This window comes from Curcuma longa, chromosome 13 (genome assembly GCF_044706935.1).
Source record: "Curcuma longa cultivar G26 ecotype Majalengka, Jawa Barat chromosome 13, ITB_CL_G26_1.1, whole genome shotgun sequence".
In the NCBI taxonomy this organism is placed as follows: Eukaryota; Viridiplantae; Streptophyta; class Magnoliopsida; order Zingiberales; family Zingiberaceae; genus Curcuma; species Curcuma longa.
In genome coordinates, this window is record NC_133873.1 from 8,292,898 (window position 1) to 8,319,044 (window position 26,147).

Here is a 26,147-nt window from a genome sequence, read left to right on the forward strand (position 1 = left end):
AGATTAAAATCACATCTACATTCTGATCAGTTCAAGTGTTCTTACATTTCCTTGGTCCTCGTTTTCTCAAACGAGGACAAGATGTACATGAAGACTCCGATAACAAACAGCAGCAACTTTTGCTTCATCAAGAATTGTCAAAGTGGCGATAAGTTGCTTCAATATGTGGAACTCCTTCAGATACATTCTTAGGAACCTTCTGTAGGATGACTAAAATGGCTGTTTGAGTCAACAAGATGAAAATAGTGCATAAGCACGTACGGTGAGATTATTCTGTTGTTGCATTTATGTTCTCACATCTTTCAACATTCCGCCTTTGTCCAGCTCTGCAACTAGATCTTTCAGCGACGGAACTTTACTGGCCAAGGTCCTGTACAATCTTGAGTACCTGGCTCTCGTGCCATCTGCTGTTCGTGCGAGCGCTAGCAAGCTAATTGCTTCAGGCAATTGGTCGAACACCTTTTTGATCTCCTCAAAGCTCACATCAGCAAGAACCGAAGGTCTGGGAACAACTCTGATGATCTCACCACCCTTGGGTTCCTCCACACGTGCATCCGCTTTAATGACCAACTCAGAGCTAGAATTCGCGCCACATTTCACGATGAAGGGGGTTGTAGAACCAGTGTTGAATTGCAAGACATTCCACTGCGATACAACCTCTGGACTTGAAGTCGAATCTGCTTGTGGTTGTAATGTTCGTGTTTCATCATCATGGGGATCATCTTTTTCTGGTATTGTCTGCAAAAAATAGTACAAATATATATTGAACTCAGGAATCTGAATCATTTATCGTCACTGTCTGTGTCATTTATGTTAAATGAACTATGACCTATTTGAAAATTTTATAGATATATCAATCATTTCCAATCATAGCCGATGAACATTCGCTACCAAACTATTGGATACATTAAACCGATTGTTGGAGAATGTTAACCACTAAATTTTGAAATGAGAGCTAGCAGGATCAAACTTAACTCTTATTTAACCAAAACAATTATAGAAAGCAAGGCAAGACAAAATACGTATGAAATATTGTGCTCAACTTACCTCAACAACTTTACGAGCACCTAAGATTTCCTTCTTTGCACATGGATGATCAATGTCAAGGAGTGATGGCATCCTCTCCAAAAGTTCATCCAGACTTGCAAGCATCGCTTTCTTCTTGGATTTAGTAAGCAAACTTGTGGATGTTTGTCTCAGAATTTCCTGCAAGATGAAAGGTATATGTTAGTGATCTGCAGGACAAACATGGAGTACTCTGTCAAGAAGTAACGGAAAGCAAGGAGACAAAAGATACCTTCACTTCTTTTAAGATGGTATCCAATGATATGAGAGATGCCAATCGTGCATCTTCGGCAGCCGTAGATGGATTTCGAATGGGTGAACCGCCTTGCTCTTTTGTTAATAATGCTGAATCACTTCTCATTTGTTGTAAAATCTGTAATAGAGAAGCAGCAAAGGAACTCAGATTTATGTAGGGAAGGAATATTTCAAAAAGAAAAGGTAGCATGAAATTAAGAAAACCAAACAAATTATGTATCATAGCTCATAAGATAGCTCGTCAAACATGATATAGAGCACAAAAAGCACACTTCTCAACAATAAATATGAACCACAAAATCATCATGGAGTCACATTTCTCCCAATAATTTAGAGTTGGCTTGGCTATATGTAATAACATAAACCACGATATAATAAAAGAAACCATGGATTCAAGTGTCGATTGATATTGGTTAGCAAGGCTAAAGGGTATCTTCTGGCCACCAACTAATAAATGTATTGTGCATGGGTAACTATTGTGCCTCCTATGCTGACATATTTAGGAAGTATCAACTGAAATCACACTTGTCCCAGTTGGTACCATCAGGGATCAACTGCAATAGGAAGATTCCAGAGTATCGGCACAGTATATAACTGTATGACCAGACAACAAAACTCCAACATGGTGCTATGCTTTAAATCTCACCAGAAATTGTTTTTATATCTTTTTATTATTGGACACAAGCATAAAAATTTCTCCACTGAACTAATTGCATAAATAAACCAATGAATTTTTAACACCTATTGGTATCCATTAATGAAACTTTTATAGAGGAAAAGTCCATCGATGAACCCCCCAAATTTTAAAAATATTTTAATTAAGATAGGACAGTTTGTGTTTCATTACCTTTTTTCTCTTATGATCAACAGATTCCAGAGCTGATCGCAGCTTGTTGACATGGGCTATGTCCTCAGCTTCCTCTGTCGCCAAAGTACCTGCTATATCCTGTTTAACTCAAATATAATGAGGAAAGCTCCAAGTAGGAAATTTAGAAATTAACAGAAAATGGGAAGTGCTTAAGGTAGGTTGTATAGTTTAGCACTTAATCACTAAAATAAATACATCCAATGGAATATTAGAAATAGAATGTTACTATGGATAACAGGGAAAGAATAGAGATATGCAATCAAGAACAACATGTGAACTCATGTAGAAAAGAAGACATACTAATGGAGTGTTTGATTCATGGAATTGAATAACTATTCTTAGAGAATAAAATAGACAAGGAATAAAATAAAATAAATATTCCTTTGATTCATAGACGGATATATATATGAAATAACTATTCTTTATGTTTGATTCATTAAAATATTATAAGAAATAGATACAAAGTTGTTTTTACAATGATAAAATGTTTTACAAGAAATATTGCCTAATTCATCTAAATCACATGAGTTGCCTAGTCCAGTGTGATTGATCCACCCTGCCCCCCCCCCCCCCCCCCCCCCAGACTAAGGAAACTGGCCAGTTAATATGCCTTTCAGATTGAATAGTCCATCCAGCCCCAGCCCGACTTGTCCTTGTATCTTCCCCAACTTGTTCTGCCCACTCGGTCCTAGTTATGCTTGACCCACCCAAATTGTTCAGCCTACTCAATCCTACACCGTCCACCACATGCAGCCCAATGTGTCAGGACCATTCGGCCCAGCAGTGCCTATCGGGCCACCTGGCAGTAGCCCATCTGGCTTGCGATGTCTTGACGGGTCAATCAATCCAACCACCAAATCAATTCATTCAACTCCCCCCACCCACCTGCTTTGAATGAATTCCACTTCACTTAACTACCTTTGGCTGCATTCCTTACAGGTCAGAACCAATTCCTCACACTAGCAGACCAATTATAATCTGTTGTAAAAATACAACACTATATTTGAAATAAGAAAAAGAGATAAAGGAATGTAATTGGCTGTAAAACTTCAAGAACTTGCAACCATTAGTAGAATAATAACAATAGTAGCACCTTTAAATGTTGCAATTGTGATGAATAAACCTGCTTGGTGTACTCAGACAAAAGTTGGCCCAAAGCATCAGTACTTGGAGGCTGTGCAGTACCAAGACCAGCCATCCATCCATCCATAATGGCAGTTGACAAAAGTTCTAGTTGGCCAGTTGAATTTCCACTGATAGAATCAGCACCCGCAACAGAGAGGAAATCATAATTCTCTGCAAGCCATGACCGAATTTGGCGCTGCAACTCACCAGCTGGTGTATGAACAAAGAGTGCAGCAAGTGCCTTATTTCCAATTGCAAAAGCTTTAGCCTCCTCAGTTATTTCTCGAAGCTTTCCTCCAGTAACATGCTGCCTCCATGTCTCCTACACTTACAAACAAAAGAATACTTAGGACATAAGGAAGATATGTGTCAGCCAATAGTCTAAGTATTACTTTTTCCCTGTCCTGAAAAAGGTTTATACCTGATCAATCCCTCGAAGCTTTAAGACTATGGATGACAATTTAGACATCTTTTCTTGTTTTATGTTCACCTTAAAACCATGGACTGAATCATAGTGAACCAGAGATCTACTAGGACTACTACCACGGCTGGAGCTTCTGCTATGGCCAGCATTAGCTTTTTCAAGGAACCGTTCTACTGAAGAAACCTACTAAAAAGGAGTGGAACAAGATTAAAGGATTTCACAGCTAGCAAGAAATGGAACCAGTTCAGTCACTTAGAAGGTAGCAGAGAGTGGGATACATTACCTTGATCGATTGCAGCTCAGGTGATCTGGCAAGCAAAGATCTTATGTATAATATTCGGACACGTGAAACTAGCATAGTATCCATAACCTTCTTTGGTTCCATTTTACGAATAAATGAAAAAACAGCATCTCTGATCTCAGCAAGTATTTCATGTTCCCTAGCAGCACCTGCTTTGATGACTGCAGCCAAAACCTGCAACACGATTTATATTTTACGAGTAAGACACTCCAGATGCCATAAGGATTATGAAGTACCAACAAAAAAAACTATTATAGCACACAAAAAAAGAACATTTGTGATTATTCTAAACATTATGTGCCAAATTACTCTCCAAATAATTCCATAACTATAACTAATTCCCAACTTGCCGAAACCCAAGATTTGAAAACAAATCTTTTAAAAAGTTGTATGGTGCTGCAAATTTGAGTGAAAACATTCCTGGAAACACCAACCCTAGAATAGCAGCACCAAAACTCATTGAATTTATTCATCTATAAATTGTTAAGTATCAATTATATCACCAAAATTGAAAAGTAGATCACTTTGTATTTTTCATAAAGAACCAACTTGGTTCAGTAATAATGAAAGCAATTTAAACTATATGCTTTGCACTGAAACTTTGGAGGACTATGCAATTTCTACTGAGCATCAGACTATCATCCTGCAACGGAAGGACACAATTCACAATATAATTCACAAGCAATGATGATATAGGTTTATAGCAATAAATACAAGCTTGATATGGAACCAAGAAAAAACTAGCATAAAAAATATAGATATACCAGCTCGATATCTATACAATAAAAAATATATACCAGCATCAAAAGTTTATTAGCACCATCAGATATTGCAGCAAAGCTCTCAAACTGGTCCGGATCAAAATCAGCAAGTGCAGTAGTAAGATACTCTCCAGCAGGTGTTGTCTTTCTTATCTCATTACTTGATTTCACAAGAGCTCCTGCGTTTTCATTCTTGTCCTGTGAACCAGGCGATGCTAGGGCATTGAGTGAAGGCACTCTGTTGTTGTCACCCCTGCCCAAAATAGAAAGAAGGCATATATATTGCAGTCTTAAAAACTAGAACAGCAGTCAAATGTGAAATGTACCTGTTTAATTCTCTTCCCTGCATGTCCACAGTTCTTCCAGCAGCAGGGCTCGGCATAATCTAGGGGATAGAAAAATTGAAGGAATTTGAGATGGAATGACCAACCAAGAAGAATGTTTCTTTTGAATTTATTCAGCTTGAACAATATTTATAGTTCCAAGCATTGATATATTGCTTACTCCCAAGCTTGTCAAGGACAAGATCTTTAGTACAATGAGAGGTTCATAGGATAGGAGCATAAATGTAAGATCTTACAAATACAATTAACCAACAATAATTTTTTGCAATATCAAAATAAGATGTTATCATCATTGTTGTCGCCATCATCAACCTATATTTGTCCCAACTCTTTGGGGTCAGCTACAATAACCCAAACCCAATGAATTCAATGAGATAATATTATTGTCACAAACATATTTGAAGATTCACAAAGTAACTAAAATTGATTGGCTAACTACTTATGATTCAAAAGCTTGATCTGCAAGGAAAGTGACCACTCTGTATATTTATATTCTTAATAGATATGATCTTCCTACAGTGCATTAATGTAAAGCCATTAAATGAATAGGTACTCAAAGAATTCAGTCTTGGCAACAAGAGACACAAGTAGCACTTAGACATGTTAGTTCACAGCATGCTTTATGTCCTGGATTTTGGTGCCTGACCATAACCAAGTTTGAATCCTACCAACTATCTCAAATTCCATTTGAAGTCTATTAATCAAACTTCATGCGACTATATCAAACATGACAGCAACTTTAGACCAAAGTCTAATTGGCAATAAGTATAGATAGAATACCCAATTAGTTGTCAAATAGATGAACCAAGTATCACTACAAGCTATATGACCTGGTTGATGAAACAAGTACAAAAAGATTCAAAAATAACCTGAGGTGATGAAGCAAGTGATGATTTTTCTGTAAGCCTATCAAATAGCTTCTCATTCTCTTGGTGCAATTTCTGCATTCAAAACAAATTCAAATCAGAATTCAACAGGTTCTTGGAAAACAAAGCAACACAATAAATAAAAAAGAAACCAATCAGAATTAGCATAAAGCATATTCCAAAAGATAAATTCAAATACCAAATAATGCATCAAAAAATTATATCCAAAATATATTTCTCTATCAAAAAACTGAATCCAAAGCCATTCTAATCAGCATGTATCCTACATAAACTGAAAAAATCTGTGATGTAAGCATGAGAAGTATAACTGAGGAGAATAAATTGAAATAGTTCAGTAACCTCAATAAGAGCATCCCTCTTTGACAGTTCCTCTTCAAGTTTCTTTATGACCTGTGAAGAATCAGCAGCATCCTCTATTACCTTAGCAGTGGAAAGAACTCCAGTAGACCTTGTCTCAGATCGGCTAGTTATACGGGCATCACTTGATTGGAGGACCTCATTAAGTTGAGACTCAATCCCCTTTAGTTTGGCCTACCAAGTGAAAACAAAGGCATTCAGTCAAAAGCATCATTTTAGAAAATATGCACAATTTCATCACAACCTTTAAGATTCTTGATTGGAAAACTATGGAGAAAAAAGAAATGATACCTTAGCATTTAAATGTTATTATATTACAACATTAACTAGTACTTGAAATTTCCAAGATGCTTATCACCAAAAGTTCCTGATGCAAGACATGTCATACTAATGTCAACAAGAATAAAGGGACCATCAAGGCTCAACAACTTCAAAGTTGTATCCAATGATATTTCTCTTCCAGTTATATACAACACTTAAACAATTACCATGACAAAAGACTCTTTGCAGGAAATCATTCAAAGATATAGTATCAGGTATAAAAATAATGTGGCCTAGAAACAAAATTTGTTTTCCTAAGGTAAATTGTAAACTACACTAAACCATTTTTAAGTTATTGCCATTACAAGAAGCAAATTATTGGAGAATCATAATTCCTAGGTATATGCTCTGTTATTAATATCAACAATTGTGCCTAGACATGTTTAGTTGATCTAGTAAATTCTCAACTTTTAACAAGCTCCAGTATGAAACTTGTCGAAATAACCTTAGGAATGTTTAAGCCTACAATGCATTTCAAAGAAGTGGAAAGTATGATTCTATAAAAAAACAAGCTGAATGGTAAAGGAAAAAATATATATAGGCACAAAAATAAAATGAGTAGAAGTAGCAGAAGCATTTCCAGTTCGGAAAAAAAAAGTGGTTAGATGTTGTACTTCCAAGTCTCTTATTTGAGTCAGTAAGGTCAGACTCACTATTTTCCCACAATGACAATTTCACCCAATGTTCAACATGTAGAAAACACTAGTGGGAAATGGAATAGGTACCAATGGGAGTCAAAGAAATATATCTTTTTGCAAAAGATAAGAAGATAGAAGATGTGCAGAGCTAAATGCTCAAAACTGCAATCAAGGTAATATGACAGAATTGTTTCTATTTTCAATAATCATTCAATATATCCAAACTGAATTCAAGTAGCATCAGTGATCAAAAATCTTACTGAAAAAAATAAAAGATAGGTGAACCAAGCTCCCCAACTTATATTATCATCTGAACCAAGATAAAAAAAAAAAGGAAATAAAATACAAGATCATAGAAAAATCAATCTTGCTTCATGATTTAACCTGCAGCTTCTGAATGACTTGATCACGTTCATGGATCTGGGTTGTCTGTTCCTGCTCAGATTGCAATAGGCGAGCAACTTGATTCTGAAGCTGAACATTCTGTTCTTCAACATTTTGTTTTTCTATCAGTGTTAAATTTTCTGCCTGCAAATGGAAGCGTTTAGTAGATCCTTACCAGTGAACTCATACTCGATTAACATTCTAGCATTAACCATAGTAATCAAGAACTCGTACAAATGAACACAAGTAATTAGATCTACTCAAATGCATGCATGTAAATGCCATCAGGCATGAACAAATCTAAAATGCATGGCAGGGTGTGAATTTTTTAAGCTTCTACAAATTATTTTAGGCTACTAATGCTAGTCCCAAGTTTGAAAGGAAAAAGGTTGATTGAGCGGTGCATTAGGACTCGACAGTAATCATAAAACCCTATGAACATCATGCTTTAGGTCCATACAGTATAGACTCAAAATGATTAATCCTGGAAAAATAATATTTAGAAAAATAAACTCAATATTCATGAAACATTTTGTCTATCAAAATGAATATGAATAAAGCTTAATTTTTTAATTTTCAAAACTATTAACCTTCATATGATTCCATAATTATTATATGAAAATTACAATCTCATCTTTTACTATGGACTTTTTAAATCCCACCCCGTATAGGATTTATAGTCCTATAAAACCCATAACTAACCAAACATGGATTTTGTTGGCTGCCAACCAAATCCTGTGGCAGGGAAAATAAAGCTTCCATGCCGAAGAAGGGCCCTTGCATAGAAATGCTGAATTTGTAACGTCAAGTCCCAGTATAATGCTAACAACAAAAACCATGGTTTAAGGTACAGGTCTAACATCAACTTAGAGGTCATAAAATGCTTTGAACAAAACTTCCATACTTCAGCGTGCTCAGTGGGTATACTTCCATACTTCAGGTGGATCAAAAATCAGCTGTGACTGTGTGGAATTTAACCGAATTTGAACACAGGAAATTTGAACTTTGGACAACCATTGGTTTTGGAGATCAATCTTTTAAAATGGAGATATAAACAGTCATAGAGACAAAAGCCAGAATAGGACCTTTAAATCTGCTTGAAGTGTAAAAGAAGCTTTCTGAGCTTTTTGAACTTCATTAAACAACTGACTGCATTGATCATTAGCATCTTTAAGAGCAAGCTTAAGCTCCATCACTTCATTCCTAAGATCAAGGATTTCTTTTTCTTTCTCATAAAGCTCCTTTCGTGAATCATTTGCCTAGAAAATAAAATAATAATTTCATCACATAGCTTATCAACCCTATAATTATTGAGCGAGAAAATTATGAAAATTATTATATAATGTCTTACCACATCTTTCCATTTCTTAATTGTATCACGATTACCAAGGCTCAATTCTGCATTTCTAGCTCTAGCAGAAAAGTTAAGTGTAGACAATGTTTCAGAAAGATTTGAAGCATCTGAGCAAACATGGGCAATCAGCAAGGTCTTTGAGCTACCACCTACCACAGTAAAAAGGCATAAACCATCTAGCATTACATTGAAGAATTTAATAATAGCAAACAGAATGTAGTGAATTAAAGTGCAAATAGAATGTACTCTAGTTCATTATACTCATGATTAATAAAGTAGCTGTCATCAATGAAACCTGCTATTAAATAAATTAAGAACGGTCATCTTTTTATGGAGTCATAACAGCAGGAAATATTTGAATAGGATATGGCACCTCAACCAAGAGGTGAAGCATCCAATAGGATTAATCCTAACTCAAAGAAGACAGAACACAATGGTACTGCCTTCAACAGGCTTAATCAAAGTATTATAAAAAAAAAAAGATAAAAATGCCCACTTTTCAGTATGATCCTCCCCTGCTATAGAAAAATTCGCAAGATATACAAAAAAAAAAACAAAGAGTAACAAATAAATGTTGTGGCGTCATAATCTGAATCGTGAATGTGTTAAATCCGATGGAAATCTATATATATCTCTATAACAGTACGATATTGTCAATTTTGGACTCACGCCCTCATGGTTTTATTTTTGAACTTTACTCAAAAGATCTCACACCAATGAGATATTTTCCATCTTATAACCCTAGGATGTTTTCCATGTATTTTTAATGTGGGACTTTGATTGTTATTCCAATAATCTACCCCTCAAACAAAAGACCACTAGGAGCCCCCCAACAGACCTCTTAATGGGACTCCCACCACATGGATCCCTTATTGGTATGGGTCCCAACGGACCCTACCCCTTAACGACTGACCCCTTAATAGGAGCACCCACCACATGGACTCATTCTGATACCAAATAAATTGGCATCAGATAAACTCCGAAAATCCGTAAACACCGAATGACTCGAAAATCTCGCTCTGATATCAAATAAATTGTCACAACTAGGAAGACGATTGTCCGAAAATTTCGACAATATCTCCCTTGTAACAATTGAAGTTTCCCTGAATACATATATCATAAGGTCTTACATGATCACAACAAGGCATACACGGCCACAATCCATACATGACAAAATACATAACAAGTATTAAACTATGTGAATAAGGCCCACTCGACCACAACCAGTAATCTATAACACACCAAAACCAACACATGTATACGAAAATTCATACGATATAGAATAAGTTTTGAAACATAAATACTGATAAAATAAATGAAACGTAAACAAAACGTTGAAGTCATCTCGACAGGCGACAAGCAGCGGCTCTCCAAACAAACGTCATCGTGGAAAAAAAACAAATAAACCAACGATAAGGATAGCGGATATCTAGCAGACATGCATAATAAGCTATCCCTAGCAGTAATAATCATGTCAGTACAGTCTCCTGAGAGGTAGTAAGAAAATACACAAACTGAAACATACAGAAGAGCTGTACTTATCAGAATCATTTATCCTGACACGACGGCACGAACCAAATGCATAAGGCCTCCTGTATGTGCATGTCAAACATATGCAACAACCAAGCATAAATAAATGCAATACATGCAGCATGCACATGATGCAATGACATGGTCACCCTGATGTCAGTCAGCCACCGTCACCGCCAATGGTGAGGTTGAGTGGGTAGAGTTGTGACAACTGTGCACTCTGCCGTCACTGCTCCTGCGTGACCGAGTGGACAAGATGCTGGCGGAGTACACCTATCCTCCTACCCCAAATCATATGGGGGAGCATCGCTCTCATCTCCTTATCTCATAGTAAGGAGGAGGGATCCCTGTATGCTACCACGCCGCGGCACCACTACCTCTGAGAGGCCGAGCGGAGCTCTAACAGAGCAACTGCACACACCCTCCTGATATGCCACTAACCCGTGGGTAGTAGTGTGTGCAGATCATGTAACTGACGACGGACTCAAATTACATAGGAGTCGATGATCGCCAATATGCAATCATGCAAGAATGGTGCATGACACTAATGCATGCAACACCTACCAATTTATGGCTCCATATAATACACACCAATTTGGGCATATCAAATGACCTTAGTATCATAAGTCTAGGTATACATGCAAGGTATATCTAGTAGTTAATCCATGCCCAGTAAGGAACAATATATCACTACTCTGATGAATATATATGTACATGACAAATATCAAGATGATATGGAACTAAACAAGTAACAGATAAAAAGGGCATACAACATATACTAAGTAGTGATATACCAGGACAGATATAAAAGCATAGAAATTACTACCAGCCATAGCAAAACCATACACATCAAAATGACATATCTAAAGAGATAAGTCAAGATACTCGCCTTCAGAAAATAGTCCATGTCAAAAGAAAACCTCCGTCCAGAAGTCCGGTTCAATATCTTGTAATTAGAATAGATAACATTCCTAAATACAATGATATATATAAATTTTTCCATCAAATAAAACCCTAGCTGATTTTTAATGTTAGTTTAACCCCATCCAACTTAATCTAACCCAGAGTTAAACTAATCCAACCATGATTCGATCAACACTAGAATCCAATTGGATCCAATTAACACCACTTATCCAATTAACTAATTAGTTATATTAACCAATTAATACAACTAACCTCAACCCATGTTTAACCAACCGGATCCAACATTTCAAATCAAACCAAAACAGAATCAAACAGTAACTAATCTACCAACTCTAAAACAGGGCAACCCTATCCCAGTAAATCCAACCAATAAAACAGTAAAAAATTACCATCTGAACAGCCCTAGCTCCACCCATTACAACCGAATCGACACTTTAACAGATTAATCCCCATTTACAATAACCTAGCATCTAAAATTAAATCCAATGGAATCCATGAGAATCGAGAAATTCCCAATCGAACAGTAACCCAATAGTGAAATTCAACGGACCATATCGAGATTCATCAACAATAATCCTATTCGGTTCCCAATTAAGAACTAATCGAAATTTAAACCTACTTACCTCAAATTCGTGCCCTAGACTTCAGCCCTTTCTTCCCCGATCCAGAACTAAATCCCAACTCACGGCCGAAACCAACGAACCCCCTCTGATCTGCCGATCCATAAGAAACCCTCAGAAGTCCGAACGAAATCCAAAGGAAACAGAAGAAATCCAACACAATCAACAAGGATTTCAGCCCTTACTGATCAAGGTCAAATTCACTCCTCCCCGGTTCCAATTTCTTTCTCGCGGCAGTGGCAAGGGTCTCGGCAAACGACGGTGTCGGCTTCTTCTCCACACGGAGACGCCCGAAAGGTAGGGACGGCGGCTGGGTAAGAGGATTGTGGGCTTTCAGCGCAGTAGGGCGAGCAGCTGCGACTGGTACTGAAGTCCCCAAACAGAATTCTGCGATACCGTAGGGGCACTAGAGTGCTCCTGTCCGTGCATGTCGTATGCAGCTACTGCAAGGGGGGCTGCCCTCTGCTGGCGATGTGAAGATTGGGTCTTCTGCCCCCCTCTCTATGATCCCGTCTAACCAAATTGTCCTCTCTGAATAGAAACCCCTGAAGCCACATGCTGCGCCTTCAGCAAACAATCTCGGCTCATGTGTCCAGGCAGTTTACAATAATAGCAAACTAACTGTCCCAGGGAGCAGACTAATGTAACACGTTCTCTGGTCCCACGAGGACAATGAGTGTCACTGACGGACTGCCTCAAGTCCTGTCGGAAAGATCTGGAGCGTCCTGACAAGGATTGTCCTGACTTCTGGAGCTTACTCGATGCCCCGGAAGCAATCTGACCCGACTCTCTGCGACCGGCACGCTATTGTCCTGTAGCTTGTGGCTGCTGGGTCTGAGCTGAACTCTGAGCTGATTGCTTAATTCTCTTTTTATCCCCAAACGCCCTCTGCTGGGCAGACTCTATCAGAAGAGCACTATCCAAAGCCTCACGGTAAGAGGAAATGTCAAATTCTGCTATCTTCAACTGAAAATGTCCATCTAGCACCTAGACAAACTGAAGCATACAGGACCTATCCTCAGCGACTAATTCAAGACAAAATCTGGCTAACCGATTAAAGTCAGCATTGTATTCCATCACTGTGCAACCCTTCTGCTTAAGACTCTGAAAATCCTGACGGCGTCGTCATCTAATATGATAGTGGAAAATACTGACTCTTAAAAATCTCCCTAAATCTCGCCCATGTAATGTGTTGCTCACCTAGGATTGCGCTGCTTGGCCCACCAGATCTCGGCCTCGTCCCGTAAATGGAAGGCAGTCAACTCTACCTTCTCCCACTCGGAGCAAGCTGTATAGAAAAAGATTTGCTCCACAGTCTCTAACCAAGACTGAGCCACCCTCGGATCCGTCCCTCCGCGGAATAGCGTGAATCGGCTTTTCAGCGACTCCGCTAATACTGGAATCCGAGCTGATGCCGCAATCAAATCCGTAGGATGAGTAGGGTTCGCCACTGGAACTGGCGGAACCAAAGGAGCGGGTACTATAGGTGGTACCGCTGGAAATCCAGAGGCGAGTGCTGCAGGGGGTGCTACTGGATAAACCGGGGGAGGTACCTCTGGTGGTGCACTTGGATGTGTTGGGGCCGGTACTGCTACATAAGCAGGGGCAGGTGGCAGGTGGCAAGATAAACATAGGCTGGAGCAATTGGAGTTACTGCCATCCCAGGCAACCTCTGCTGTCGTATACCTTGATGTACCACCGGTCGCCCCTGCTGCTACATTTCCGACACCGCGACCGGCAATGCTTGCTACTGCATACCAGACACCTTCACCTGCAGTAACTCCAGTCGCTCCAGCCTATGTTTATCCTGCAGTGCCACCTGCGGTACCTGCCCCTGTTTATGCAGCAGTACCGGCCCCAACACATCCGAGTGCACCACCAGAGGTACCTCCCCCAGTTTATCCAGCAGCACTCCCTGCAACACTCGCCTCTGGATTTCCAGCAGTACCACCTATAGTACCCGCTCCTTTGGTTCCGCCAGTTCCGGTGGCGAACCCTACTCATCCTACGGATCTGATTGCGGCACGAGCTCAGATTCCAGCATTAGCGGAGTCGCTGAAAAGCCGATTCACGCTATTCCGCGGAGGGACGGATCCGAGGGTGGCTCAGTCTTGGTTAGAGACTGTGGAGCGAACCTTCTTCTATACAGCTTGCTCCGAGTGGGAGAAGGTAGAGTTGGCTGCCTTCCATTTACGGGACGAGGCCGAGATCTGGTGGGCCACGCAGCGCACGATCCTAGGCGAACAACACATTACATGAGCGAGATTTAGGGAGATTTTTGAGAGTCAGTATTTTCCACTATCATATCTGATGACGCGCCGTTAGGATTTTCAAAGTTTTAAGCAGAAGGGTCGCACAGTGATGGAATACAATGCTGACTTTAATCGATTAACCAGATTTTGTCCTGAGTTAGTTGTTAAGGACAGGTCCCGTATGCTTCAGTTTGTCCAGAGGGCTGGATGGACATCTTCAGGTGAAGATAGCAAAATTTGACATTTCCTCCTACCGTGAGGCTTTGGATAGAGCTCTTCTGATAGAGTCTGCCCAGCAGAAGGCGTTTGGGGATAAAAAGAATTAAGCAATTAAGCAAGTTCAGCTCAGACCCAGCAGCCATAGGCTACAGGACAACACCGTGGCGGTCGCAGAGAGTCGGGTCAGATTGCTTCCGGGGCATCGAGCAAGCCCCAGAAGTCAGGACAATCCTCGTCAAGATGTTCCTGATCTTCCCGATAGGACTTGAGGTAGTCCGCCAGTGACACTCATTGTACTCGTTGTGGGACCAGAGAACACATTACATCAGTCTGCTCCCTGGGACAGTCAGTTTGCTATTATTGCAAACTACTGGACACATGAGCCGAGATTGTTCGCTGAAGGCTCAGCATGTGGCTTCAGGGGTTTCTATTCAGGGAGGACAGTTTGGTCAGACAGGATCATATAGAGAGGGGGGCAGAAGGCCCAATCTTCACATCGCCAACAGAGGACAACTCCCCCTGCAGTAGCTGCATACGACATGCACGGACAGGAGCACTCCAATGCCCCTAAGGTATCTCAGAGTTCTGTTTGGCGACCTCAGTACCATACTCATGTTTAGTACCAGTCGCAGCAGCTGGCCCTGTCGCGTGAAGGCCAGCAATCCTCTGCCCAGTCGTCGTCCCTACCTTTCAGGCGCTGCTGCGTGGAGAAGAAGCCGACACCGCCGTTTGCCGAGACCCCTCACCGCCGCCGCGAGAAAGAAATTGGAACCGAGGAGTGAATCTGACCTTGATCGGTAAGGGCTGAAATCCTTGTTGATTGTGTTGGATTTTTTGGTTTCCTTTGGATTTCGTTCGAACTTCTGAGGGTTTCTTCTGAATCGGCAGATCAGAGGGGGTTCGTTGGTTTCGGCCGTGAGCTGGGATTTGGTTCTGGATCGGGGAAGAAAGGGTTGAAGTCTAGGGCACGAATTTGAGGTAAGTAGGCTTAAATTTCGGTTAGTTCTTGATTGGGAACCAAATAAGATTATTGTTGATGAATCTCGATATGGTCCGTTGAATTTCACTGTTGGGTTACTGTTCGATCGGGAATTTCTCGATTCTCATGGATTCCGTTGGATTTAATTTTAGATGCTAGGTTATTGTAAATGGGGATTAATCCGTTAAAGTGTTGATTCGGTTGTAATGGGTGGAGCTAGGGTTGATCGGATGGTAATTACTGTTTTATTGATTGGATTTACCGGGATAGGGTTGCCTTGTTTTAGAGTTGGTAGATTAGCTACTGTTGGATTCTGTTTAGGTTTGATTTGAAATGTTGGATCCGGTTGGTTAAACATGGGTTGAGGTTAGTTGTATTAATTGGTTAATATAACTAATTAGTTAATTGGATAAGTGGTGTTAATTGGATCCAATTGGATTCTAGTGTTGATCGAATCATGGTTGGATTAGTTTAACTCTGGGTTAGGTTAAGTTGGATGGGGTTAAACTAACCTTAAAAATCGGCTAGGGTTTTATTTGATGGGAAAATTTATATATATCGTTGTATTTAGGAATGTTATTTATTCTAATTACAAGACATTGAACCGGACTTCTGGACGGAGGTTCTCTTCTGACACGGACTACTTTCTGAAGGCGGGTATCTTGACTTATCTCTTTAGATATGTCATTTTGATGTGTATGATTTTGCTATGGCTAGTAGTAATTTCTATACTTTTATATCTGCCCTGGTATGTCACTACTTAGTATATGTTGTATGCCCTTTTTATCTGTTACTTGTTTAGTTCCATATCATCTTGATACTTGTCATGTACATATATGTTCATCAGAGTAGTGACATATTGTTCCTTACTGGGCATGGATTAGCTACTAGATATACCTTGCATGTATACCTAGACTTATGATACTAAGGTCATTTGATATGCCCAAATTGGTGCGTATTATATGGAGCCATAAATTGGTAGGTGTTGCATGCATTAGTGTCATGCGCTATTCTTGCATGATTGCATACTGACGATCATCGGCTCCTATGTAGTCTGAGTCCGTCGCCAGTTACATGATCTGCACACACTGCCACTCACGGGTTAGTGGTACATCAGGAGGGTGTGTGCAGTTGCTCTGTCAGGGCTCCGCTCGACCGTTCAAGGGTAGTGGTGTCGCGACGTGGTAGCATACAGGGATCCCTCCTCCTTACTATGAGACGAGGAGATGAGAGCGATGCTCCCCCATGTGATTTGGGATAGGAGGATAGGTGTACTCCGCCAGCATCCTGTCTACTCGGTCACGCAGGAGCAGTGACGGCAGAGTGCACAGTTGTCACAGCCCTACCCACTCGACCTCACCATTGTCGGTGACGGTGGCTGACTGGCGTCAGGGGTGACCATGTCATTGCATCATGTGCATGTTGCATGGATTGCATTTATTTATGCTTGCTGCATTTTTGGTTGTTGCATATGTTTGACATGCACATACAGGAGACCTTATGCATTTGGTTCGGCGACCTTGCATCTGTTTGCATGGTTCGTGTCGTCGTGTCAGGATAGGTGATTCTGGTAAGTACAGCTCTTCCGTATGTTTCAGTTTGTGCATTTTCTTACTACCTCTCAGGAGACTGTACTGACATGATTATTACTGCTAGGAATAGCTTATTATGCATGTCTGCTAGATATCCGCTGAGTTCATTGAACTCATCCCGTTGGTTTATTTGTTTTTTTTCAAGATGACGTCTGTCTGGAGAGCCGCGCTGCTAGTCCCCTGTCGAGATGACTTCGATGTTTTGTTTACGTTTCATTTATTTTATCAGTATTTATGTTTCAGAACTTATTCTATATCGTGTGAATTTTCGTATACATGTGTTGGTTTTGGTGTGCATGTTATAGATTACTGGTTGTGGCCGAGTGGGCCTTATTCACATAGTTTAGTACTTGTTATGTATTTTGTCATGTATGGATTGTGGCCGTGTAGGCCTTATTGTGGCCATGTAGGCCTTATGATATATGTATTCAGGGAAACTGCAATTGTTACAGGGGAGATGCTGTCGAAATTTTCGGACAGCCGTCTCTCGGGTCGTGACAGAATGCTTTCTCAATGAAATAGAAACCATCCTAAATCCATAAGTTGTTCAGTGGCCATCCCGTTAACCAAATGGTAATTATAAACTGCTGAGGAAAGTTGTCTGTTACTCGTCAAAAGACCATCAATAAGGATATGAATGGGATAATGTCAACCTACTGAAATCCAAATGTTCTACTATATCATTGTCATATCATCAATCAAAATTGTAGATATATCAACACCCTAATCAATCAGAACTGAAAAAAAAGGAGAGAGAAGGTAAAGAAGCATTGACTTCTCAAGCATGAGTAATGATTTTATTGCAATTTCTGCAAGTGACTTATTCATAATTTGTATTATGCATATCTTATAGGACTGAGACCCCTACCACCCATGCTATGATGCCTAGAAATAGAAGTGAACCTAGTCATGCTCTTCAACCTAAATCACTTTGCCAATGAGCTATGAATGAAAATTGAGCCTATCCCACAGGACCCAAACAATTAGCCCGTTATAAGGCTTGAGCAGGGTTTCATAGACCTAAAGCACATTCAGCAAAAAAAAAAAAAAAAAGAATGCATATTCGTTAATCAGTGGAAGAAAATCCCACGCATAATGAACTCCTAGGCCTCGAGCAACATTATGTGCTCCTAAGTCATTAAAGAAACTGCACAAAAATCATAGGGATCAAAATTGCAATATATATCTTAATGGCATGAAACACCATGTAAAAATTTGATGAAATAGGACTTACCCAGAGAATCAGAAAGAATTTGAGTCATCCTTGAATTTTCAAATGGTATAGACTCTTTCTTTGTAGTCAATGAATTCAAAACATCACCCAACCTAATCAGTATACAAAGAAAAAAAATATTTGAGAATAAAAATATCATGAATAAGCATTCTTCAAAATTCTAACTAACAACAAAACGTAAGAGCAACATGCATTTCAAACTTACGCAGAAAGTGACTTTGAAACGTGTAAAAAGTTTGTTAAATGATCTCCTGTAGTATTTTTCACCATAAAGCATTCACTTCCAGGTAAATCAACAAGAGAGAGTTTGCTGTAAAGAGTTTCTCCAATGACCCAATTGGAATAATGAATATGAATGGTAACAATCCTGGGGAAAAGATACAAGGCATGTATCAGGCAGGCAAGTTTCGTGATTGACCATTTGATTGCAATTTAAATGACCACCCAACAATGCAAAGAAGTATTGATGATCAAACAATTAAGAGAACTAGAAAGTTGACAAATTTTGTTTGAAATGAAATGCTACTGTGAGATTAACCACAAAAAATATTTTCTCCAACTAAACTACGATATATAAGATCAGCATTTTCTTAGTTTAACAGCTAATCTAAGTGATTTTCATGAATGAAACTGGGATCACTCTCAACAGTGTTTACCATATTTACTGAATCAGTTGGAAATCTGATGCTAGCATCTTATGCCATACAAGCTACAATCTTGAAGTCCAATATGTCCAGATACAACATAGCGCAAATAATAGAATCTTTGATATAATGAATGTTAATTCTTTAACATGATCGTCAACGAGTTTTTGTCTGAACTATTTGAGGTTGGCTAAATGGCAATTAAAATGACAGTGTCATATAAAATTGCAGGTGTAACTAGAAGAAGAAGACAATCCTTATGGGCTCAACTCATCTTCAACCTCCATCTTGAACGAGAGATGTTCCATTATGAATGGAAACAGAAGTGGCATTATCATCCAACTTCTCAACAGTAAGAACTGAGCCCTATGGAAAGATATCAAATTCTCTAACATTTCCATCCCCGCAAGGAAAGCTGCAAGTATTCAAGAAAGAGCTACCTCTAGCTGTCTGCCAGATGCTGTCATATCGACATTGTAAATCATTGCTGAGAGCAGTGTTGCCTTCGGTGAGTGGTCTACCTTGTGAGGGAAACTTGAGTCTTTGGTATAAATTGCAACAATCAAACCTCTTGATATGACCAATGGAGAGAAAAAGACAAGTTAATTACAAAAGACAGGAGGGGCAGGTGTAGTTTTACACAAGAAAGCAACAGGATAGGGTCGGCATGCAGCAGCCTCAGACTATATACTAATTATTCACTCAAATATAAATTTTTAAGGTTGTGTCAGATTTTGCAGATTAACTTATGCTGATATGGACAAATATGAACCAAATTCAACAATAAACCCTAGCAACAATGTCAAACAGGAGACAGTTCTTGCAGATAATAGATAAATATCAACCAGTTCCAGAACAAATCCAACTAAAACATGTTGCTCAGTTCTTCACAGATTCACAGTTGATCCAGCCTATTTTAAGTGCATATAAAATTGCTCAACTGTGGATCTGAGACAACTATCTTAAAGAATCCTCATCCAAGACAGTTTTTATACATACAAATGTGACATGATGGCTTTTGAAGAATCTGTCCCTCGACTCTGCAGTGCAACTTTAAGTATTTTAGTAAATTCCAAAGGGTTATCTACTTTCTCCTGCACTAGTTCCAAGGATGAATCTTGGCTGCTGAACTGATTGCTTGATGAGGTGCTTAAAGATTTTGCCAGCAAATCTTGAACCTAGCACAATATAAAAAGTGAAAACAACAAGATAAATTAATCTCATTTGAGAAATACAAGCATGCAGATTCTAGGAACTAGAAACAAACGCTGTGCTTCCTTAGAAGGCTATACGAGGAATGAGAGATATGGGCATAAAAATAAGGGGAGAAAGAAAGAGAAAGAACTTCCTTTTATGTTACCACCTCAACGAAAAAATGCATAAAAAATAAAAATCCCTAAAATAGACTCAACTTCTATTGTGCAGACATTGCACTCACCCATCTCCATCCCTATCCTAAACATGGCCAAATGCATGAATTGTTGTTGCTAACAACTTCTGCCTATCTTCCACCATCTCCCTAACCACCATCTACCATTGACCCAAGGTTGTTGCTTGAATAGCGTCAAAACAGACAAAAATCATTCCCTGCATCCTCATGTTGTCAGATTTGCATGGCTCTTAACATTATCGCTGGCAGAGGCCACAAATTCTGACTCAAGAGCCAAATGGCAAAGATGATGATGCAAAGACACAAAAGGATGATGCCGACACAGATGGCTGCATTGAGCAAGGGCATAAGGATCAGAGGCACTAGAGGGGGCTTTCCATCCAAGTTGGGTGGTTTCTTTTTGAGAGAAAAATATCCCTAGCTTTGTAGTTCTCACTTTTCATCCTACAAAATAGTAAAAAATTGGCTTCCCTCTTTTGCTCCCTCCTTGTGTTGCACACGAGTTTAGTCTCACATGATGTGTTATGGGTTAATAAAGAAGATGCTTAGATGAGTGAGCTACTATTGAGGGTTTAAACATTTTGCTATAGTGGTTAAGCATGACAATTTCATAGGTTAATTTTCTTATTTAATTATGTTGTGACACCATATAGCTAACCACACCTAGTGGGATAAGGCTTTGTTGTTGTTGTTGTTAAAGTATGTTGTGACAATTGATATTAAAACAAAGTTAATTCAACATGTGTTGAGGTGTTGGAAAAGGTTTCCTTATGGTGTAGTGACTATTGGACCTCACATGTTGATTAAGGGTGATTCTCAAATCTCGACTATGAGTTAGACTTTTAAGTCTTGTCAAGAATCTAAAACTATTAAATGAGGATATCAAGAATCACCTCAATTTAGTCCAAAGAGAAGAGTTGTGGGCTAATAAAGAAGCTTTATAAGCTTAGATGAGTTAGCGACTATTACCTTGCATTTAAGTATTTTGGGTCATTAGTTGGGTTTGACAAGTTAATGGGTGAATCCTCTCATCTATGGGTTGTGACACCTTGTTTTATCCCATTCTCTCAAAGGACTTGTTTTATCCCATTCTCTCAAAGGAAACACATCTTAAGAGATTACTAGAAAGAAAATGAAAAGATTACAAACTGGAAGTCTGGTAAAACCTGTTCATTATGAAGCTCAAAGGCAGTAACATAGAAAGTATACTGAGATGTTGAAGTAGTATCTGAATTAGACAGATCAAAAAGCTCCTCAAAGCTGCGAAGGTATAAACCACGCTCGTGACTAGATCCTTCCTGAAAACAGGATCTGAATTAGAGAGCTAAGAGTGCATACAAACAATGACAAACAATTTATTCAACATAAAGAATATCCTTTCAAAGTAAAAAGTCAATGATATCCTGCAATTACTATGGATACCTAGAATTTGGAAGTAAAGGACATAAAGGTAGCAAGAAAAATTAACACAAGCCTGCTAAATAACAATTTTAAGCCCCATAGGGTAATGAAATTATAAATATTTGATATTAAGAGTAATAAAAAGAAAGAATATAAAATTTATGATATGCCTCAATGGTTAGGTGATCATCAAGCATCCAATATTTAACAATCCAAAATATGTTGAGAGCATGATCCTTTTACAATGTGTTCAAGTTTCCTTATGCAAGCACCATTTCCTTCAGTTAATTACTTTGATTATCCTCAACCTAAAAAGATGCACGAATTAATTGCCACACCCACAATTAACAAGACATACAATTAAACCTCCATAGTGAAGAACATTGTGATGATAGTTGGAAGGCTTGTAATTTTCCTATTTCTCCAAGACAAAAGTAAGGTTTCAGCTATGCATAATAGACTGACCATGCCATCCAATCTCAATACCAGATGAAGAATTGTTTGTTTCTTTGAGAATGCATATATTAATTGTTTGTTTCTTCTAAAAATCATAACTTCTCCAAAGAATAATTCACTGGATCCTCCAGTACAAGCAATATGTATCAGTCCATAGAATGGCCAGTTTGCAAAACTATACCAGGGTCATACCAAGAATCTGGTGAAGTAGAGAAACCAATGATATATAATACACATAAAATCATGACACACTGGTGTGCTGCTTCCATTTCCACATAGCATGATTCACAATGTTGTTTCAGCTGGTGCTGACCAGCACAAATCAAAACATCTACAACTATATGTCAAAAATCTTTAGCATAATTCAGCAAGAAACATGGTTAACCCACCTAGCCTAACTTATTTGGTTCAATATAACTAATGTTGATCAACATGGCAATACTTAATAGCTGAATCATAACTTAACTTAAGTTTTTTATTTTAGAAAACTTAACTAGGGCACTATGGAACTTGAGAAGAAAAACAGAATGGAAACTCCAGCTTTAAGTGATTAAAAACTTAGTATATAATGATTGAATATAAGTAAAGCAAAGAATGTATCAAAAAAATTCATAGTTGATTAAGAAGCAATTTACTAACACATATACAAGAAGTCCAAATGGATGTCCAAAAATGGTGGTTGGTGTCATAACAAATTCAATGCATACAGCTACTGAAACTTCAAAGTGTATTAGTAGGAAACTAAAAGAGAGAAATAATGAGATCAGGAGGATCCAATGAAAGGAGGAAACCATTGTGTGTGTCTTCCCAGATCCACTTTGGCCATATGCAAATATAGATACATTATATCCATCCAAAGCTGACTGCACAAACGGTTGAACATCGCAAAAGAATTCCCCTGGAAATGTGCATATAACAAGATAAAGTGATGAGAAGTCAGGTAAATGTTGTTCACATACATGGTAAAACAAGATGAACAGAGAATCAAAATTAGCATCTGAAAACAAAAAAACAAGTGAAACCACAGTGCATACAACCAGCAGTTCATGCAGGTTCAAAAATGCAAACAATTAGAAGAAGTTGGAACCTGGTAAATGTCTAGAATAGCAACATCATTTTACCTTGCCCAACATGAGGGCCATATACTCGATCAAATTCATAATCCTTCTTAGGATTGGCAAGAGAATCATCACTGGTGTTTACTCGAACTGTGAATTCATCTGGAAGCTCAATTATAGAAGGGCCTTCATCTTCGAAAGGTGGCCTTATACGACAGTATACTTTAACATTTCCTGAAATTAAAAAAACCCTCAAAACATAAGAGGACTGCAACAAAAGATTGTCAAATCTAAAAACAATGGGTATACATTCAGTGGAAGTGATATCATGGATATTTTATATACCTTTGGCCGTCAACAAATCATTGAAAACTTTTTTCTTCTCATTGATTAGAGGAATTATTCTAGCCTCACTTTCAAGAGCAGCTTGATCTGAAATAGAATACAAATTTCAAACAGTGGGTCAAGTTAGCTGAATACAACATTTATTTCAATATCATGCCCAGTGGAGTATTAAGAATAGCCACAGATTGTAACAAAGAAGCTATTTAGAAAGCAATATATAACACAGCTAATGATACCAGAATCCAACAGAAGTATCTCGATAATAAATAAAATTGACAACAGAAATCTAATATTCAACAGAGGAAGGGAATAACAAGATATCACTGCAATAAAAGATGATTTGTTTAAAATACTTCTTCTACATTTTATTTGTTATATTGAGACAAAAATAATAAGTTAACAGATGTAAATATAATGAAATTGATTAAACAAGATATAAATAACTCAAAGGTAGAGAAATGATAGCTCATTGTCAAAAATAAAAATGAAAAGTCACAGAAGAGCTTCAACCAACCACTTATTCTACATTAACTAAGTATTACTGTTACATTTTTTTTATAGCTGTAACTATCAGACTCGAGGATTCACTTTAACTGTTAACTATCATGTTGTATAGTAATGGTTAGGAAAATGCTCAAACAAGATCCCTCCCTCCCCCTGTGATCAAAAACATCCAAACAAGACCATCGATTTTAAAATTCCCTATAAGGCCTCAATAGAACAAAATGGCCAAAATGCTCCTGGAACACTGTTTTAAACAAAGTATTGCTGCAGACAATTATGAACAAAAATGTTTTCATCAAAACATTGTTTCCGAGATAAAATTCAATTTGTTTTTTATGGAACCTTGATAACGAGTTTATACAAGAGAGTACCTTGCTTCCATGTTCTTTGAACAAAACAAATCTTACTGACTTTCTCCTAGTTTCTTCTTCATGCCATTCCTAGGTCATGCTTGCAAAATGCACTAGCATGTAGCATTCTCCAAAGAGGTGCACACGGGATTACTCAACTGAGATAACAACCTACTCTATTTTGAAAACAAGCATCATCTACTCCTATATAGAGGAGCATGTATAGTAAACAACCATTCTAACCAAGAAATCAATTTATGGTAACTAGACCCTGCAAGAAGGGTAAACAATCAAACATACCATGAAAGAAAAAATGGCAAAAGGAAAAATAGACAGAAAAAGTGAGTGGATATTCATAGAACATGTAAGAAAACATCAGGTTTACATGGCCTACCTAATTTTCTAGCCCTGTCTGCAAGTACACCAAGGTAGCGCGTAACTCGATCAAGTTTGGCATGAGAATATTCTTTAAGATCAGTGGCTTCCTGCTTCAGTTCCAAGTAGTAATCTCTTGTGTGCTAAGAAGCCAAGTCGATAGCAATTAGCGGTGCACTAGATATAGTAAAAAAAAATACATTAAATGAGGCATAAAGATCAAACCAAGATTTCCTTCATCAAACACTTGTAAACGATGGACTTTTTTAGAAGTATCTACGCAGCCTAATCCGAAGATGAAGAGTCAACTCCAGGAGTTCGTCAGGTCGTTTTAACTACCGTTCAAAATTCTTAGCAAATCGACTCCAAACTTAACAGTTTTCCTTTCTCGTCCCCAATCCCAATAAGTTATAGTTATCTCACAATCGAGTTTGCAACAAATGCTCAATCTCGCTGCTGCAGTTTATATATCATATGGCATAAAAATGATATCTTTACTGCAGGGAGTGCGAGACAAACACCTCAGGGACAAAACAAGAAGGTAAGGTAACGCGTAACGCCTAATAAAACAGGGGCGGGCAAGCAAAATCAAACCTTGACCTGTTCCTCCAACTTCTGAACCCGGACGGCGATCGGCTTCTTCGAGGAGTCCGGCCGGGGAGTCAGCGACGACTGCGAAACCGGCAGCCGTCGTACCAATGGCGGGGAGCGCCGGTCCTCGACGACCTCGGCCGCCCTTCTCGGCTCGAACCCCGGCAAATCCCACGTCCACCGGTTCTTCGGTTCCGCCATTGCCGCCGCACTTCTTCCCTCGAATAAAAGCCAAACCAAACCCTAGATCGAAGCCAAGCCGCGAAGACGAAGAGAAAAATGCAGGAAGGAGAGCTGGGGAAGTAAAAGAGGCCGATCTATATGTTCATCGCGGAAGCAGTGAGACGATGAGGCTGAGGCGAGGAGCAGCGGCGGCCATAGCTTTTTTGATTGGCTCAGAAACGGGATCGAGTTAGGGTTTATATAATGGAGAGAAAGGATGAGATCAAAATGGGGAATCTGATTTGATTTCAAATTATTTAATAATTTCAAATCTATTAGAATATAATTTAATTTGGTTTGGTTGGAATTTAAATTAATATTTTATTAAACTATTTCGGGACGTAGTCGGATTGATTACAACAAAACAGAATTGTTGA

At 38.7% G+C, this 26,147-nt stretch overlaps 1 protein-coding gene and 1 pseudogene across 1 annotated transcript; one reads left to right on the forward strand and one right to left on the reverse strand.

Annotated features, from left to right (window-relative positions):
• Positions 1-25,945, reverse strand: LOC141843846 (kinesin-like protein KIN-14L). The gene is made up of 23 exons (XM_074731865.1): positions 25,552-25,945; positions 24,977-25,100; positions 23,729-23,815; positions 23,447-23,617; positions 23,117-23,223; positions 21,635-21,766; positions 20,078-20,256; positions 18,640-18,801; positions 18,435-18,526; positions 9,082-9,233; positions 8,816-8,989; positions 7,731-7,874; positions 6,370-6,561; positions 6,013-6,084; positions 5,126-5,184; positions 4,836-5,052; positions 4,021-4,212; positions 3,735-3,920; positions 3,282-3,635; positions 2,168-2,266; positions 1,298-1,438; positions 1,048-1,206; positions 1-738 (listed from the first exon to the last, which is right to left on the reverse strand). The coding sequence occupies exons 1-23, from the start codon at positions 25,747-25,749 to the stop codon at positions 286-288; spliced, it is 3,846 nt and encodes a 1,281-aa protein (XP_074587966.1). The 5' UTR covers positions 25,750-25,945; the 3' UTR covers positions 1-285.
• On the forward strand, positions 13,899-14,736 carry LOC141844437 (uncharacterized; annotated as a pseudogene).
• Positions 25,946-26,147: the final 202 nt, after the last annotated feature.

What these genes read in the sequence shown, in the direction of transcription:
- LOC141843846 (XM_074731865.1), bottom strand. Translation starts at nt 25,749, where the DNA reads ATGGCGGAACCGAAGAACCGGTGGACGTGGGATTTGCCGGGGTTCGAG. An exon ending in AGTTGGAGGAACAGGTCAAG is followed by an intron (nt 25,101 to 25,551) that starts GTTTGATTTTGC and finishes TTGGCTTCTTAG; the next exon opens with CACACAAGAGATTACTACTT. An exon ending in AATTCTTTCTGATTCTCTGG is followed by an intron (nt 9,234 to 18,434) that starts GTAAGTCCTATT and finishes TTACTGTGGTAG; the next exon opens with GTGGTAGCTCAAAGACCTTG.